General features: G+C 41.0%; 1 protein-coding gene and 2 non-coding genes across 4 annotated transcripts; all 3 read right to left on the reverse strand.

Annotated features, from left to right (window-relative positions):
* Positions 1-80: 80 nt before the first annotated feature.
* polr3b (polymerase (RNA) III (DNA directed) polypeptide B) lies at positions 81-15,035 on the reverse strand. 2 transcript variants are annotated; one of them, XM_077712004.1, is made up of 29 exons: positions 14,839-14,971; positions 14,357-14,387; positions 14,226-14,258; positions 14,002-14,058; positions 13,710-13,774; positions 13,405-13,480; positions 12,785-12,885; positions 12,610-12,701; positions 12,422-12,539; positions 12,190-12,298; positions 11,079-11,201; positions 10,659-10,775; positions 10,434-10,568; positions 9,143-9,304; positions 8,850-9,050; positions 8,473-8,635; positions 8,152-8,305; positions 7,914-7,988; positions 7,733-7,831; positions 7,511-7,638; positions 6,076-6,285; positions 5,657-5,815; positions 5,098-5,215; positions 4,874-5,016; positions 2,201-2,304; positions 1,116-1,282; positions 908-1,021; positions 664-837; positions 81-327 (listed from the first exon to the last, which is right to left on the reverse strand). In XM_077712004.1, the coding sequence occupies exons 2-29, from the start codon at positions 14,360-14,362 to the stop codon at positions 198-200; spliced, it is 3,333 nt and encodes a 1,110-aa protein (XP_077568130.1). In that variant the 5' UTR covers positions 14,363-14,387; positions 14,839-14,971; the 3' UTR covers positions 81-197. The 2 variants fall into 2 exon arrangements, with proteins under 2 accessions (XP_077568130.1, XP_077568129.1); XM_077712003.1 differs by lacking the exon at positions 14,357-14,387 and having other exon boundaries at positions 14,839-15,035.
* Positions 12,945-13,016, reverse strand: trnap-agg (transfer RNA proline (anticodon AGG)). The gene has a single exon. It is a non-coding gene; the product is annotated as a tRNA-Pro (tRNA).
* Positions 15,036-15,717: 682 nt separating the features above from the next.
* trnap-ugg (transfer RNA proline (anticodon UGG)) lies at positions 15,718-15,789 on the reverse strand. Its single transcript has one exon. It is a non-coding gene; the product is annotated as a tRNA-Pro (tRNA).
* Between the last annotated feature and the right edge of the window lie 48 nt (positions 15,790-15,837).

Raw genomic sequence — 15,837 nt, forward strand, 5'->3', positions numbered from 1 at the left:
TGCATTAAATAACACCATACCACAAAAGGACTGTTCTTAAAGTTATGGGACTGTCGAAAGCTAAACACCAAGCAACGATGGAGAGTGAAAAACTGCAGAGAGTTTATTATTTACATAAACTGAGAGCAAACATTATACACAAAAAAAAAGAGTGAAGAAAAATAAATGTATGACTTTTGCCTGTTTCTTTGGTTCAGTCACTCGTTGTAGCGCGACAGTTTGAGACGCGGGATGATGTTCATGGACTGCAATTCCTGGAAGAGCAGTTTGCAAGCATACGGGATACGTAGCGATGACACGTTACATGACGACTTGCAGTAGTGACACCTGCGAGATGGGTAGGAACTCTGTTAGTTAGCTCTGGTCACAGAATATGTGTTGTGGTAGTTAGTAAAAATAAATAAAAATAAATAAAAATAAATAAAAATAAATAAAAATAAATAAAAATAAATAAAAATAAATAAAAATAAATAAAAATAAATGAAAATAAATAAAAATAAATAAAAATAAATAAAAATAAATAAAAATAAATAAAAATAAATAAAAATAAATAAAAATAAATAAAAATAAATAAAAATAAATACAAATAAATAAAAAATAAATAAATGCAACGTTATGGAGAGAAAAAGAGTTAAGTGAGGAGAGAATTTGTAATGGTCTTACCAGCCAGAGTATCCCAAAAGGCCACACTTTCCGCACACATCTACTTCAAACGCATCACTGGATATCATGAGGCGTTCCAGCAGCAACATGCTGGCGCCGTAACCAATCAGACAGTCTCGCTCCATCTCACCTAGACGTAGACCGCCATCTCGGGAACGTCCCTCCGTCGGTTGCCTTAAAAAAAAAACCAGAAAAAATAAGTCCTTGCTGGACTGCATCCTCAGAGTAAGAGGAGTAAAGCTACCTGGTCAGAACGGCTCGGGGACCCCGCGCTCGGGCGTGCATCTTGTCTAAGACCATGTGCTTCAGTTTTTGGTAATACACAGGGCCAAAGTAAATGTAGGCTTCCAGGGGCTCGCTGCGGGGGATTCCATGAAAGGGAATAGTTTCACTCTTCAGCAATAAAGTGAGATTTCAATGGAAAATGCAACTTGACATTGGTGGCGAATTACCCAGTGATGCCTGAAGTGACGTAGTCCTTCCCTTGATAATTGTATCCATAGCGGATCAGGTCCTCACACACATCCTTCACTTTGCTGCCACCAAAGGCCGTCCCGTAGTGGAAACGGCCATCCAGGACTCCCGCTTTGCCGGCCAGGAGCTCGATGAGTTTTCCCACCTGAAACCAAAAAGGTTGTGGTGATGATCCCAGAAGAGCTATTGCCATAATGTTTCAATTATTTTCAAGTATTTTTCAGAATCGTTTAGTAAAATGGGAAATATAGTATAGTTTAGTTGATAATAACAATAATAGTTCAGCACAGCAGATCCTGGGTCAGCCAAGTGGAAAAGAAATAAATCATCAAACAGGCGAATTCAAAGTTGCAATGTCTCAATTTGAAATTTTAAAAAGGATTATTTGCTGTTAGCCCAAGTACAAATAGGTTCTGGTACCGCCTTTGTGTCGCGGAACTATGTTAAAGTGATGTTTATGAAGACCAATGAGTTAAAAGCGGCATGGGAATGACTGATTTCAGTAATTTTGCTTAGGTCGCACTGGCCCAGCTCTTGACCCCGCGCCATAAAAGGACCAACACCTACTCTCCGACGTCCTCCGCGGTCAAACATTGCTGAACGCTCGCCATGGCGACGGCTGTGACTAGCAACCGTACTGGCAGAGGCGACTTGAGCAGTAAAGATCAGCGCTGCTTTTTTTACAGGCAGAGACGCTCTAAGCGTCTTCTGTGCGTGTTCGATAAAACTTGCAACACTCACTTGGCATCCGTCGCCTTGGTAATGGCTATCTGTTTGGACGCCGCGGTCAAACTGTCTTTTAGTCAAAAGGACGAGAGACCTGGGAGACTATGATAACCTCGGGAGGTGATAATGAGGCTTTTGTCACAGGAATGGGACTGATACACAAATACTGTATAGTTTTAAATCCAAATATTTTCACAGAATTCATCTACTGAATCTACTCACTAGACTGTGCTATTTAACTCTTTTGCAGCCATTGACGATGCTAGATGTCCAATGCTTTAAATGCGATTGTTTACGTTCAACCCTTCCCATTCAAATGACAGTGAGAAGAACATACTGTCATTCTGGAAGGATAGCCGTGTGGGTTCATGATGATGTCAGGACAAATACCCGTGTCACAGAAGGGCATGTCCTCTTGGGGGACGATGAGGCCACAAACACCTGAAATACATAAACATTTCATGAACATTAGTTACCTATATACACACATATATACATATACATATATACATATACATATACACACATATATACATATACATATATACACACATATACATATACACACACATATACATATACATATATACACACATACATATACATATATACACACATATATACATATATGTATATGTACAAGTTACTGACACTGCGGCTTAAAATGCAATGCGCCGTGTAGTCGTGAAAATATGGTACATATACACACTTATAGACATTTACATATACATGTACATTCTTATGTTGGACAGTTCATTACCATTTGGTTATTTTTTCTTATGACTGATCTTGAAACATTTTTAAGTTGGCAACAAGTTTTTGCTACACTCAGATTTTTCTATTTTTTTGTTCTTTCTTTGTCTGTTTTTCCCCCCCATGTTTTTTGCCTATGATTTCAGGGGATTTGTTTAGACAGTTATTCAGCTATTGCTCCAAATTATAGTTTTCCCAGGCAGTAATTATTCGGCCTATTTTGGAAGCTTTGTTCCTATTTGACTGGATCATTTCCTCCCTCATGTGGACGGACAGGCTCACCTTTATGATTTGTCAAGCCTCCCCATAGCCGAGCGTTTAAGTACGAGTGCAAATGTTTGCGGAGGGAGGAGGGGGGGGTACTCTTGCCTGGCCTGGGCAAACAGATTTTAGTCCCATTTGCAAATGAAAAAAAAAACAGGGAAGGACGTAGAGAAGTTGTGCTTACTTCTTCTGTGCCACTGTGTATTCAAATAAGTCCATCGATAGTTTATCACTAATAGACGTCCATTCTATCTGAAGAGGGAGTGTGGCACATTGCTGAATTTCAGGGAAAGTAAATAGACCATTTTTGGACAGGAGGAATTTAAACCTCTGCTTGAGGCGGGGAAATAATTTCAGCGATAAGTCTATTTTTTTGCCTGGTTTACGCCACCGACTGCTAATGTCAGGCAGGATGTTGTGACAGGATGTTGACCGGCAACAAGTGCCGCGTTTTACTGGAAAGTCGTCCAGCAGCAGGAAGTGGCGGGCTGAATGGGAGCGGGAGGAAGGCCGGCATAGTCAAAAGAGTAGGGGAGGGGGAGAAAACGTGCCGGCCTAGCCAAACATATAGAAAGTAGGCTAAAATAGTCGGCTAGGTGAGCGGCGAGGACCGGCCGGCGGTTCCCATGGCAGACGTGCTCGGTGTTGTTTGTTTTGTGTGAAAGTGGATGATAAAAGAGGCATGAAATCAGCAGAGAAAGGCAAGACAACAGTGAGGGTCCAACACCCTCCATCACAGCTCTTACAGCCCCATGCTGGCGGCTCGCACAATGGGCCACCCCACTCCTCCCCACAGCCTCATCCGTGTGTGAGTGTGTGTGTGTGCGTGTGTGTGAGACCGGTAAATAATTAACTTATTCTGCTCTGCTGACCAGGACTTATGGGACCAGTCATGAGAAGATGGAGGACATTCACATTCACTTTCTAATTAAATAACTGAAATTTATCCTTCACTCAATCCTTTCTTGAACAAATCTTTTTTTGTTTTGTTAAACATTTGCAAGGAAGGCCTTCACTTAACGCGTTGGCTACCATTGACGGCACCGGACGTCCAATCCATTTTAACTGGGTGGGGTGAATGAACGAAAAGATGACCCTTCACGGGTAGTCATCGCAGTTGCAAGAATTGGACGTCTATTGCTGTCTATGGCAGGTAATTAGTTCATTATTATTAAAAGTATAATCTACTTTAGAGTGTCACTTGGGGCCAGAGGGTATTTATTTTTTATTTATTTTAATGGAATTAATCTAAAGGCCAAAAATAGTCCCTTGCCTTATAAAGAGTTGGGTGGATTTTAAACATAAACACTTCTACACTACATAGAAGGATCAAACAGTTAAATGATCCCATTATTTCTGTTGATGCTTGGAAAGAAACAAAAGAATTTCATTGTTTAAAAACTGAAAAATGTTAAGCGAATGGGGAATTGGATTCAAATGATCAAAGTTTGCCAAAAAAAGCTAGTGTATAGTATTTGAATCCAAGGAGATATTATCCAGCCCAAACTGATAAATGCTCGGATTCATCGATGGGTAAAAATAGCCTCTTCATCAGAAAGTCGTATTTTTGCTTGATTTCATGTTAGTTTTAACAAGAAAAATTAGCGATCACCTCAACTCACTGCCCCCACCCGGGCTAACCCTCCAGCGACCCCTTACTCTCCGTCACGATTCAAGACAGCAGACATTGTCCCGTCCCGAGCTGACCGCCCTGTGGCCACTGCCTTAATGAAGAGAATGAATTATGCACGGCGCCAGTTAGCTTTTTTTGATTAAAACATCATAGAGACACCTCTATAGGGGAGGTTCCGGCCAACAATGAAGGTTGTAAACACTTTTTTTAAGGCCAGAAAACTGCTGGGGTCTAATAAATTTGTATGGTCTGACATGGGACAAAGAGCCAATTAATTGAAAAGATCTCTGGAAGGGATAGGTTGCTAGAAAAAAAATCTAAACAACCTGTAGAGACAGGTTTCTCTTGCTACTCACACACCTTTCTGTCCATGCCGACTACTGAACTTGTCTCCGATCTCGGGCCTCCTGGTCTGCCTGAGCAGGATCTTGATGAGGAAGGCGTCTTCGGCATTAGACGAGATCATGACCTTCTCGATGTATGAATCGGTGGAGCCCTTGTAGCTGCGGAGCAAGAAGGCAACGTTTTTTAAGGCACAGGGCCGAAAGCGCGTTTTCACAGTACGATAATGCTTGATCGCCCACCTGATGGGCACGTCCTTGTATTGTGGCTGTCCTGGCTGGGTGCTGCCCTCCAGTGGTGTTTGAGTGACGGTCGGCATGGATTTGTTAACCAGCACCTGCTTGTTCTCTACGCGCTCACCTGGAGCAATAGATCAATGAGTTTCATTGAACATAATAATAATAATAATCATCGGACATAGGCTTTGTCATCATCATTTACTCGACAAAAAGACCAATAGTCACCGTAACCAGAAACTGCGTAGGATGAAATTGGTAAACATATAGCATACAAGCTTATATTTTAAAAAATGACTGGCCTGGAAAGGCGAAACCACAGGTAGATATGAGATGGGCATCAGTCATATAATAAGGTAGGAATTTTGGGATATTCACATACACTGGGTTAAAATAGTGAAATGTCTACAGCCTGCAAGTAATGGCTTTTATCCAAGTTTTTGTAATGGACAACTTTCTTTTTTTTTTTTTTTTTTAAGTAGAGTAGATTTTTTTTACGATTAAGGTGATGCCTTTCCCATTAAAAAACATTTAACACTTTCAACAGGGTTAATTAAGTACTTACCCGGGGAACAGATCCCATCAGAGTCCAGGACTTTGTGCCTCCAGATGGGCTTTCTAGTAGTGGCGTCTAACATGGGGCCCAGTACCTTGTCAAAGGTTTGGTTGGTGTAGCGTCGCAATGTGCACTTGGTATTTTTGTACACCAGACAACGACCAAATCCTGAGGACATGGTCAATTGTCAGTGACGGCTATAAGTATCAGACACATTCAACATAATCTAGAACCTAAACCGTTGGCCTGCAATGCCGTGAGCAGTTTTTTCTTCCATTGGTTGGTTGGTTAAAGCAATGTAGAAGATGTGATTGGTAGAGTTGTGTGCTGTTGTAGTACAGTTTTTGTATAAGGTTTGTTTCTATGAATGCAGAGTAATAGTAGTGAGGGATTAAGTCGGATAAGTCCCCAGTGAAAGTGTTCCTTACCTCGATCGAGCGACGCTTTGTTGATGACGAGGGCGTCCTCAATGTCATAGCCGCTGTAGCTCATGACTGCCACGGTAGCATTCTGACCAGCGGGAAGCTTCTCGAAGTCAATCAGTTCAATGGTTTTGGTTTTGACCATGGGCTTCTGGGGGTACGCCAGCAAATACATCAATGTGTCGATGCGATTCCTCTGGTTGTACCCGATCGTACCTGGAGATTTGAATGCCCACTTTTAATTGACTGATAGTATTTACAAGAAAGAATTATAATTTTTCTTTTTCTTTTTAATCATTCATTATTATTTTTTTCATTTCTCTTGCTTACGAGGGTCACGGGGGTGCTGGAGCCTCTCCTAGCTAATTATAGGCAGGAGCCAGGGTAAACCCTGGACTAGTTGCCAGACAATTGCAGGGAACACATTCACTACTACAGTTTGGAGTCGCCAATCAGTATATACAATGTCAATTATCGATCTCATATCTGTATGGCGGATATAAAAAAGAAGATCAATTTTTTGCAGTTCATTTGTGGTCTGTCTACAGTGCAGATATGCATGGTGGGAAAGTCTGGATTACGCAATTGTTATTAAATTGCCACTCCTCTCAATGTTTGAATCCATCTGTTTTAGTCAAGTCTAAATGGCAGATTTGTGTTTTTGGTGGCTGTTTAACTCCACCAGTGAGGCGGAACAGGCCTGGTTATGGCATAATTAATGGCCTCCCTGGGAGCCTTTGACATTTGTCACATGCTATTACTTGACAATCGAGCTACAAGCGCAGTGCCAATGATAATAGGCACAAGCAGATTTGCACATGTATAGCCTTGTCCACACAAAACAGAGCAGGCAGAGGATATTGGGCCAAATATAGTTCCACTCTGTGTTTTTGTAAAGATGGCTTGGGGTGGGGGGTCTAAATTGTTGCAAGGGGGGTTTACCAATGTTAGTGGGGCCGTTTGGGGAAGTTGTGGTTACCCTGGAGCCGCGGGTGCGCACTCGGCGCTCTTTCGCAGCTGAGCACACCGACCCCCCCTCGAGCACGGCCGGCGCAGACACAATGAATTGCTAATGACGCTGGGGTTGACTGGCAGGGAAAGGGCCTCCGCACACACATGGCACAATGGAGGACCTACGTAAGCGCCTGCTGTTTCATGTCCATGTGCATACGCACAAATACAAAAACATACGCAGGCTAAGATGAACACAAACGTGCTTGCTCTACTCTTTTTCTGATTTCAAGCTGTGCTGATAATAGTGGGAGGTTATCTTGACCATATCACTGACACTACTCACTTTGACGACTGACGTCAAATGGTGCAGCTCTTTTTCACCCCTTTGTTGTGAATTTAAATTTGGTTGTGACTAGTAGATCCAGTCCAATCCAGTTTCAATTCAAATGGATGGGATGTCTATCACCGAGAATGGCGGGAAACTTACCCATGGCTTGCTTGCCCATAGCGCACTGGTATGTGTTCCTGGGCGACTGGTTGTGGTGGGGGTAGGGAATGAGGCCGGCACACACCCCAAGTAGCGTGAAGGGCTCGATTTCTAAGTGGGTTGTGTCTCTACGTGAAGGGAAAATAATAATACAAATTAAAAATCATTCATTCGTAGTAGCACTGCATTATCAGAGAGAAAATTGTGTACTAAACCACTCACTTATTTATCATGTACTCGTAAAGGGCAATTTGACAATCGTTCTCCTCATTGACATCCAGGTACTCAACCAGACCTTCGTGCAGGAAGTCCTCAAAGGATCTGAGGTTTATCAAATCATGAGGGTAAATCAAGTGCCGTGCAATTGACGGATGAAATGTTAAGACCGTGTGGTTGAAATTACCTGTAACCTTGAGACAGATCCTCTATGTGCTTTTTCTTCACCATGGGTTGACCCTTTTTCACTATGATGTATGGTCTACAAAGGCAACAGGGTTATTGCAGGTTTAATTTCTTCTGTTCAAATTACCTATATACTTGCATATATAAATATACCTATTGAAAGTATTAGCAATCTTCGAAAAGATGGAATGTTTTATTATATGTATTCAACAAAGAAAACTATCAGTAAAAGCAACGACCTGCAAAGGCGCCCTCCATCCGATGAAATGTACACGCATCGGTCAGCCATATTAGTAGAAATGGACACAAACTCGTTGATGAAGCCCGCCCTGCGCATCAGCCTGAAGGTGCGGACTAGCTTGTGATAATCTCGAATGACACCAAGAATGTTTCCTGTGGATAACAAAAGGGAATGAATGACTTAAACATATAATACAGCATGTTCAAGAGTATAAATCAAGAGTCCTAATGTCCAAGGTCAGCTGGGAGAGATTTAGATTAGACGCTATGCTAATATTAAGAAGAAAAAATATATAAATAAAATTGAGAAATCTTTTTACCATTGAGGAAGACGAGGAAGACAGAGGGGTAGGCCAGCTCCTCTCCACACAGCAAGTTGACATCCTCCACACCCAGATTGAAGGCCAGCTTGATTATGGGACTATCCTCCATGTCAGTGGTAATGTGAGTCATCAGTGCCAAGTTTTTCACCAATCCACAGGCCTACCACGTCAAAACGACATGACATGATTTAGTGCTCATATATCAAATCCATTTTCTCCATTTCTATGCGTTTACATGCAATCAATCATTTATTATTGTTTGTCTCATAAATCTTATAAAAAGTATGAAACTAGTAAGCTGCACAACTCAATTCAAAATACTGCTGCACTGCAAGTAGTAGTAGAGCTAATTAAATCACCAATTATATTCATACCTCTCCTTCGGGTGTGTCAGAGGGGCACAGCATGCCCCACTGTGACGGCTGCAAGGAGCGAGGGCCGCTAACCTTCCGGGTCTTTTCAAACTGGGAGGAGATCCGGGTCATCATGCCTAGAGCTGAAATGTAAGAAAGGCGAGACAAGACCTGGGTCACCCCTTGACGGTCCATCTTGAATCTTTTCAGGGACCAGTTGCCCTGCGATGAAGAAAAATGGTTGGAAAAATAAATCATCCTAAATGAGTCAGATTCAGTTTTCGTCTTCTATTGCCATCAGGCCACAAACTCACAGTGGAAATGGCATTGACCATGCCATTAGTGATCTGGTCCTGTCTCATGTGCTTGACCACGTCGAACTGTGCCGCCCGCTGTTTGGGGATGATCTGGTCGGCAATCTTCTTCAATTCAGAGTTGAACTTTTTGAACAGGTCTTCAAAGAGGAGGGAGAGAAGCTGCGAGAGACAAAAGTATGTACAGTTACCACAATTCTCCCTTTTAAAGTGATTTTCCAGTACTCACAATTCTTCAAAATGAAGGAAAAAAAAACACTAATAGCATAAAAGGGGAAAAGGGAAAAAATCTGCCTTGTATCTAGGAAAAATAATCTTTCTTTGATAGAAAAAAAACGTTATCCCCCCCAAAATATAACCGTTCTGTCTGAATCTGGACGTTTATCGCCGTCAACAGCAGCCAATGAGTTTACAATGCGCGGACCCGAGTCACGTTTCCTGTTCCTTTTCCGCCTCTACCGCAGCCGGGCCCCGAGCATTAACATACATCACAACAAACAGGCTTGCAATTAATCAAGAAATTAAGCTCTTGTTGCACAGCACCGCCAATTACGTTGAATGTCAGCAAAGCATAATTGGAGAGTGAGAAGATTGTTGGCGTAAGCCGCTATTGGAAAAAAAACCTCCCTCCCGCCCCCTCCAGGTTGGGTCGGGGGGAAATTAAATGCCTTAAGACACCCGTAATGACATTATCAGAGCGGGGCCCGCGGATTAGCTCAATCGCTACAGTCAAGGCAGCGCTGCGTCTATTGTCAGCACGCTGAAAAATCCCCGCCGTTGCAAAGCATTGGGATTTCGGTCCCGCTGCATATCTCCCACCTGACAAAGACAGGGCTGCAATACAAGCAGGACGGAGAGTGTAAAGACAACAAAACAGAAGAAGAAAAAAAACAAGGCGGAGGGAAAAATAATGAGTCTTAATGAAAGGAGGCAGGAACAAACAACAGCTGTAGGTGACGAGAGAGCAGTGATTTACCATATGATGTATCCCAATTGTTTCTCAATAGCATAGTGCCAAGAATCGACAATGTTTTAAGTTTAATTTAAAAAAAACTGGTAAATAAAGGAATCAATTTCCCATTGAACAATTCATTTTGACTGTCTAGGGAATAAAAGGCAGACATTTCCTGATTCGATCACATGAGCGGCAAATTTCGAGATGTATTTATTTAAGTATTAACTAATTGGCTGCCATTGATGGCAATACACATCCACTAAAACAACTAAGACAACCCAGTTGCGATCAATAGGGAAACTATTTTGGACCAAAACGAGGCATTCCACGACGTACCTGTCCGGCCAACTCCAAGCGTTTGTTACCATAGTAATCTCTGTCATCCACCTTGTTGTCACCTTGTGCCAGGATCACCCTACGCACCATCACGGCCAAGTATATACATTTGGCCCTGAAGTTAAACTCTTTGACCTGGACACACACAAACAACAATAATATTTCTTGCAAATAAGATGACTTGAGGAGATAAAGAATCATCTGTCGAGGCTTTTTTTCACATACAGGCACGTGCGTGAGAATCAATGATGCCAGGAGTTCCCTGGCCTCCTCCATTTTGGTTTTCTTAGGTCCTCCCCACATGCGCTGCCTGCGCACTTTATTGCCGAGGTACCTCAGAGCCTGGCAACAACAGTAAACACAACCATTAGTTGTCAATAAAGACTTTTTAGTGTGAGGTAACCCAGGTTTGTTCATATTTTTGCCAGTATTTGGCTAGTTTGTTGCAGTCAGAAATGAATCAATTCAATGTTTTTTTTTACCTGGCAACAGTGCCTTTCTTGTTTTTTTGCCAGATATTTATCATTCTTTTTAAAGAAAAGCCCAGTTCTCAAGTACATTTGAGTTACATTCAATGTAAAATTCTATTTAAAATGCTTAATGTCAGCCTTAAACATTTGAAAGAAAATTTTTCAAGCTCTCTACCTGGGTCTGTGTAAAGATTTGGGCTTTTTGACACTCTTCCAGGCTAGGGGCAAAGCTGGCCATCACATGTTCCTCTGTTCCGATCATTTGTACAATCTCCTGGTCACTCTCCACGCCCATTCCCTATGGAAAAAAAGTTTGTTACTCCATCATTTTTCTCAAGAAAAATTGCCTATACTGAGATGTTCGCCTAGATGTTTGATTGACGGCACCCATAAACAGGTGAATACTGGATCAGATCAGATCTTGTGACCAAATGTGATACGGTCCAATCCTCTAAAGATAGTCTTACCAAGTATTGGTTCTGGACGTGGCTAAATAATGCAAAAATGATTAGGTAGGAAGCAAGAGGACATGTGAAAGTAGTAATAGTAGATATTCTAAAACACAAGAAAATAAGGGCAAAGGTAAATCAAGAGGCAGTGTGTGTATGTGTGTGTATTTGGAGTCTCAGGATTGTCAGTGACATTTGCTTATGGAAATGCGAGGCTGTGGGAACAAACGCTGGTCCAGCATTGGATTCTGTGCTGGTTTTGTGGAGCCGTCTACACATATGAGGGCAGAGCAGGATGGAAGACAAGCACGTGCAAACAGAGTGAGCACACAAAAGAGATAACTTGGGGATAGAAACTGCTACTTGACGTGAGCTATGTTCTCAGCGGGGAAAGAAGTTAATGACGCCAGCTGGCTGACTGACATTTTCACAGAATTAAGTCAGATAAGGTGAAAAAGCACAGCGGAGTTGTCTGCTTCAGCTGTGTGCTTGGTTTATTATTCAATATAAAACTATTTGTTTACTTGTTTTAATTGACTTTGATACAGCGGGTGTGCTTTTTCCCCCAAAACCTGACATAAACTGAGAATAATTTAAAAAGCAGAGGTGGTGTAACTAAAATCAAAAACAAAACTACACACCAAGGAACACTCTGAAGTTTACTTTTCATAGTATTTAACTTATTGCATACTTATGAGAGTGATAGGCGTCTGCCGTCGTTAGTGGCAGTCAAAAGACTTAAACAAATGTCCTCATAAAGTCTGAAGGCAGTTTAGTAGTTTGGGATATGAAGCACTGTCCTTTAGCGCCCCCTAGTGTTCCCTTCAAATCACGCACCTTGAATATAATGGCAATGGGGGCGTCTTCTGTCAACGTGTTGTGCTTCAAGTAGAATCGTCCTTGTTTCATGATCATGTTTGTTCTACTTTTCTTCTCGTGGGTGGAGCTGTAATAATGAGGTGTGGAAACAAGGGAGCAAAGAATGGTCAAATAGAAGGCGGAAAACAGAAATAAACAAAAGTGCCGTTAACTTGGCATTTACAAGCTACTTTCTGTTGGTGGTCTCTACCTGGTAACTGAGGCACCCACCGCACCTTTCCTGTCCTGTTCCACAATGATCCTGTTTTTGGACAGCTGTTCCTGAATCAGAATAACTTTCTCCTGACCTTTGACAATGAAATAGCCTCCTGTAATAACGAATGAGGGAAAAGATTATTTAATGAATCAGATAATAATACAAAATGAAAGTTTTTCTACCTGGATCCAGGGGGCATTCGTTCAATTTGGAAAACTCCAAGGGTGTCTTTCCTGTCAGGACACAATTGGAGCTCCGTAACATGATGGGCATCCTGACCAATCACAAGCAATGTCAGAGGTTAGTTAACATGAACTAATGATGAAAATGAACACACGTTTAACATCGCCAAGGTACCTTCCAATTGGTAACGCATTGCGGATGATTCTTTGACTGCCACGTGTGTACTCGATGTCCACCGTGATCGGTGCAGAATAGGTCATGTCTCGGAGACGACACTAAGTCAAACAAAATCAAAAAATGACGTCCATTAGAAACCTAAAAAAAATAAAACAGAGGGCTCGTCCGGGATTTGAACCCGGGACCTCTCGCACCCTAAGCGAGAATCATACCCCTAGACCAACGAGCCACATGTATATTCCTTGAAAATTGAAGGCTTCAAGAATGTGGTGATGTGGCGACCCTGCAAGGAAGCTGCTGCAACAGCGCCCCTATTGATCATGATGCAAAATACATCATGGGCACACTTACTCTGCATAAACTGAGGAGTCACAGTGATTTGGAAATATCGATGGAAACTGCAATATCTTACGATACTTTACTGGCAATAATTGTACGCCGAAAGTTAAATATTTAAGTTAAATATAGAAGTAGTACAAATTTGAGTAACTAGAATAAAGTTTGTACTTTTCCTAAAGACATATTTTTGATTTAAAATAATATTACACAGAACTGTATGTACTAAAACCTGACATAATAGCTTGTTTTTAACAACAACATCCCAAACGGTGGTTTACCTCATGTGGTGAAACTGGCCGGGTAACATTGAAGCTCTCTTCTACATCAGGCATGCCAATGTAGATATTGAGGTACCTGCCAAAATAAAACGATGTATAACAATCAAAAAAAGGAACAGTTCACTGAACACAAATATTTGAGAGTTTATCAAACAGGTTTAAAAATGTGCCGTTATAATTGTACCAAGTATCATTAAAACATGTTGTACCAGGATTATTTTAATCATGTAATCCACATTAAAGTGTACATCCATTAAAAAAATTAAAAAATATATCTGACTAACTTCTCAGTGCATTTCACTTACTTGATGTACCACATTGGGTCCGCGTCACTTGTTATCTTGTCGTTGGCAGTCATGATTTTCTTGATCTTTGGAATGGGATGTTAAGATTATAAATTACATGGGCCACTAATACAACGTTAATATCAAAATATGATGAATGTTATGTAATTCTGTTAGCTTTCTAGGGTATCGACTTTTGTCGAAGTCTGTATGAGCACAACATTTTTTTGCGTAATATTAGAACATTAGAATATAATATACAATATTAGAATGAACTAACATAACATTCCAAATGGACTGGCCTTTTATTTACCTCAACATTGATGAAATAATCAAAAGAATCGATGTGCTGCTTCACCAAGCCTTTCACCTTGAACACAAATGTCAAATATTACATGACATTGACAGCAAGTTAGAGAAATGATATTTGATTGTTCTGTTGGATATGTTGAGCGTGGTGCAAAGGATTATTCCGATAACAAAAAGGTAACCACAAGTGTGTGTGCGTGTGCGTGCGCGTGCGTGTGTGTGTATTACCTTCAAAAAAGCAGGCAGCAGTTTCCATTTGTCCTGTTGAGATGAAGAAAAATATCGGGGATAAGATACAATAAAATGTCAGCTATGCACTTCAACAAAAAAATGCAGAACAGGTTATTTAAATTAGATACCTTCATTCCTTATGGATAAAAGAAAGGGCGGCTGAAAGAATGGATGTTTATTGAAGTGTTATTATGAAGTGCATTAAGAGGTGGTTTTATTGAAGAAGTTGGCTCATCACAGATGAAACAACGACTTGAGTGAACAAAGAGAACATTATTTGCAAAGTTATAGCGTCGAGTTATTGCTCCCGATAACACTATAAAGTCGAAATGTTTTTTGTGGGGTGGGTGTGCGCGTTTTTTTAATTATTTCATTATATTTAACACGTTGTCTGCCATTGACAAAAGGTAAACAAACTTCCAGTTCATTGATTTTGAGAGGACTGTTAGTGAATGTTAACATTTCAGGGAGAGATCGGCAGCGAATGACGTCTGCCATCCCTCTCTGTCAAAATGAATTGGACTTGAGTCATATTACTTGAGTGACATGAACCCATCAATGCATATTTACCAACTCGTGGTGCTCCCATGTCGGCGTGTTGTCGGCTTACCTCCACAGTGTTGACGGGAGCTGCCAATTCCTGCTGGGACATATTACAAAATTCTCCTCCGAGTACTTCCATTCTGCCTTCAGGTCTTTTAAATGTATATTTTTAAAGGGATTTTCAGTCTAAATCCTGATCTATTTAATTTGGCGTCGGAAGTCATTGCAGCATGCTTCCGATTGCGTGTTTCACTTTGAGACTCCCGTACAAAGAGCTGAAACAATATAAATGGTTCCTCCATTGGTGCATCTGCAAAAGAAGGGTGAGAAATTCGGCGTCATTTTGCATTTGACCATTTGCATCTGAATAATAATTAAATCAAACAATAATAAAAAATACAAAAAAACAAAAACAAATGCATCATTATCCTCTTGGATTGGATTGGATAACTTTATTCATCCCGTATTCGGGAAATTTCTTTGTTGCAGTAGCAAGAGGGTGAGGATGCAGAAATAGGAAAGACATTTTACACAAATAGGTCGTTAATAGTAAGTTAATAAATAAATGCATGAATAAATATAAAAATAAGTATAAGTTGTACTTACCACTGGACCACAATGACTTCTGTATTTAGTGATTTGGAAGTTATATTTATCCTTTTATTATCTCAATAAAGAAATTGACAACTGCAAAGAGTGGATTTGAACCCACTCATGGTTTGAACTTCAGCATCTCAAGCTTTGGGCAATGTACTTGCCACCGGACCACAGTGACTTCTGAAATCCCCAATATGGAAGTTATATTTATCCTTTCATTTCCATTTAGCAGCAACCTTTACTTACGTAAACACTACTTTTGGCGTATTTAATATTGATCGGCGAGTAGGATAGGAAAGAGTGAAATATAAAATAAAATGTGATATTACATACAACACAGAAAAAAACTGGGCTCGTCCGGGATTTGAACCCGGGACCTCTCGCACCCAAAGCGAGAATCATACCCCTAGACCAACGAGCCATGTCAACCTATCCGCCAACTACACAATAAGTACAAACAAAAAGCATT

This window comes from Stigmatopora nigra, chromosome 2, assembly GCF_051989575.1.
Source record: "Stigmatopora nigra isolate UIUO_SnigA chromosome 2, RoL_Snig_1.1, whole genome shotgun sequence".
Classification (NCBI taxonomy): Eukaryota; Metazoa; Chordata; class Actinopteri; order Syngnathiformes; family Syngnathidae; genus Stigmatopora; species Stigmatopora nigra.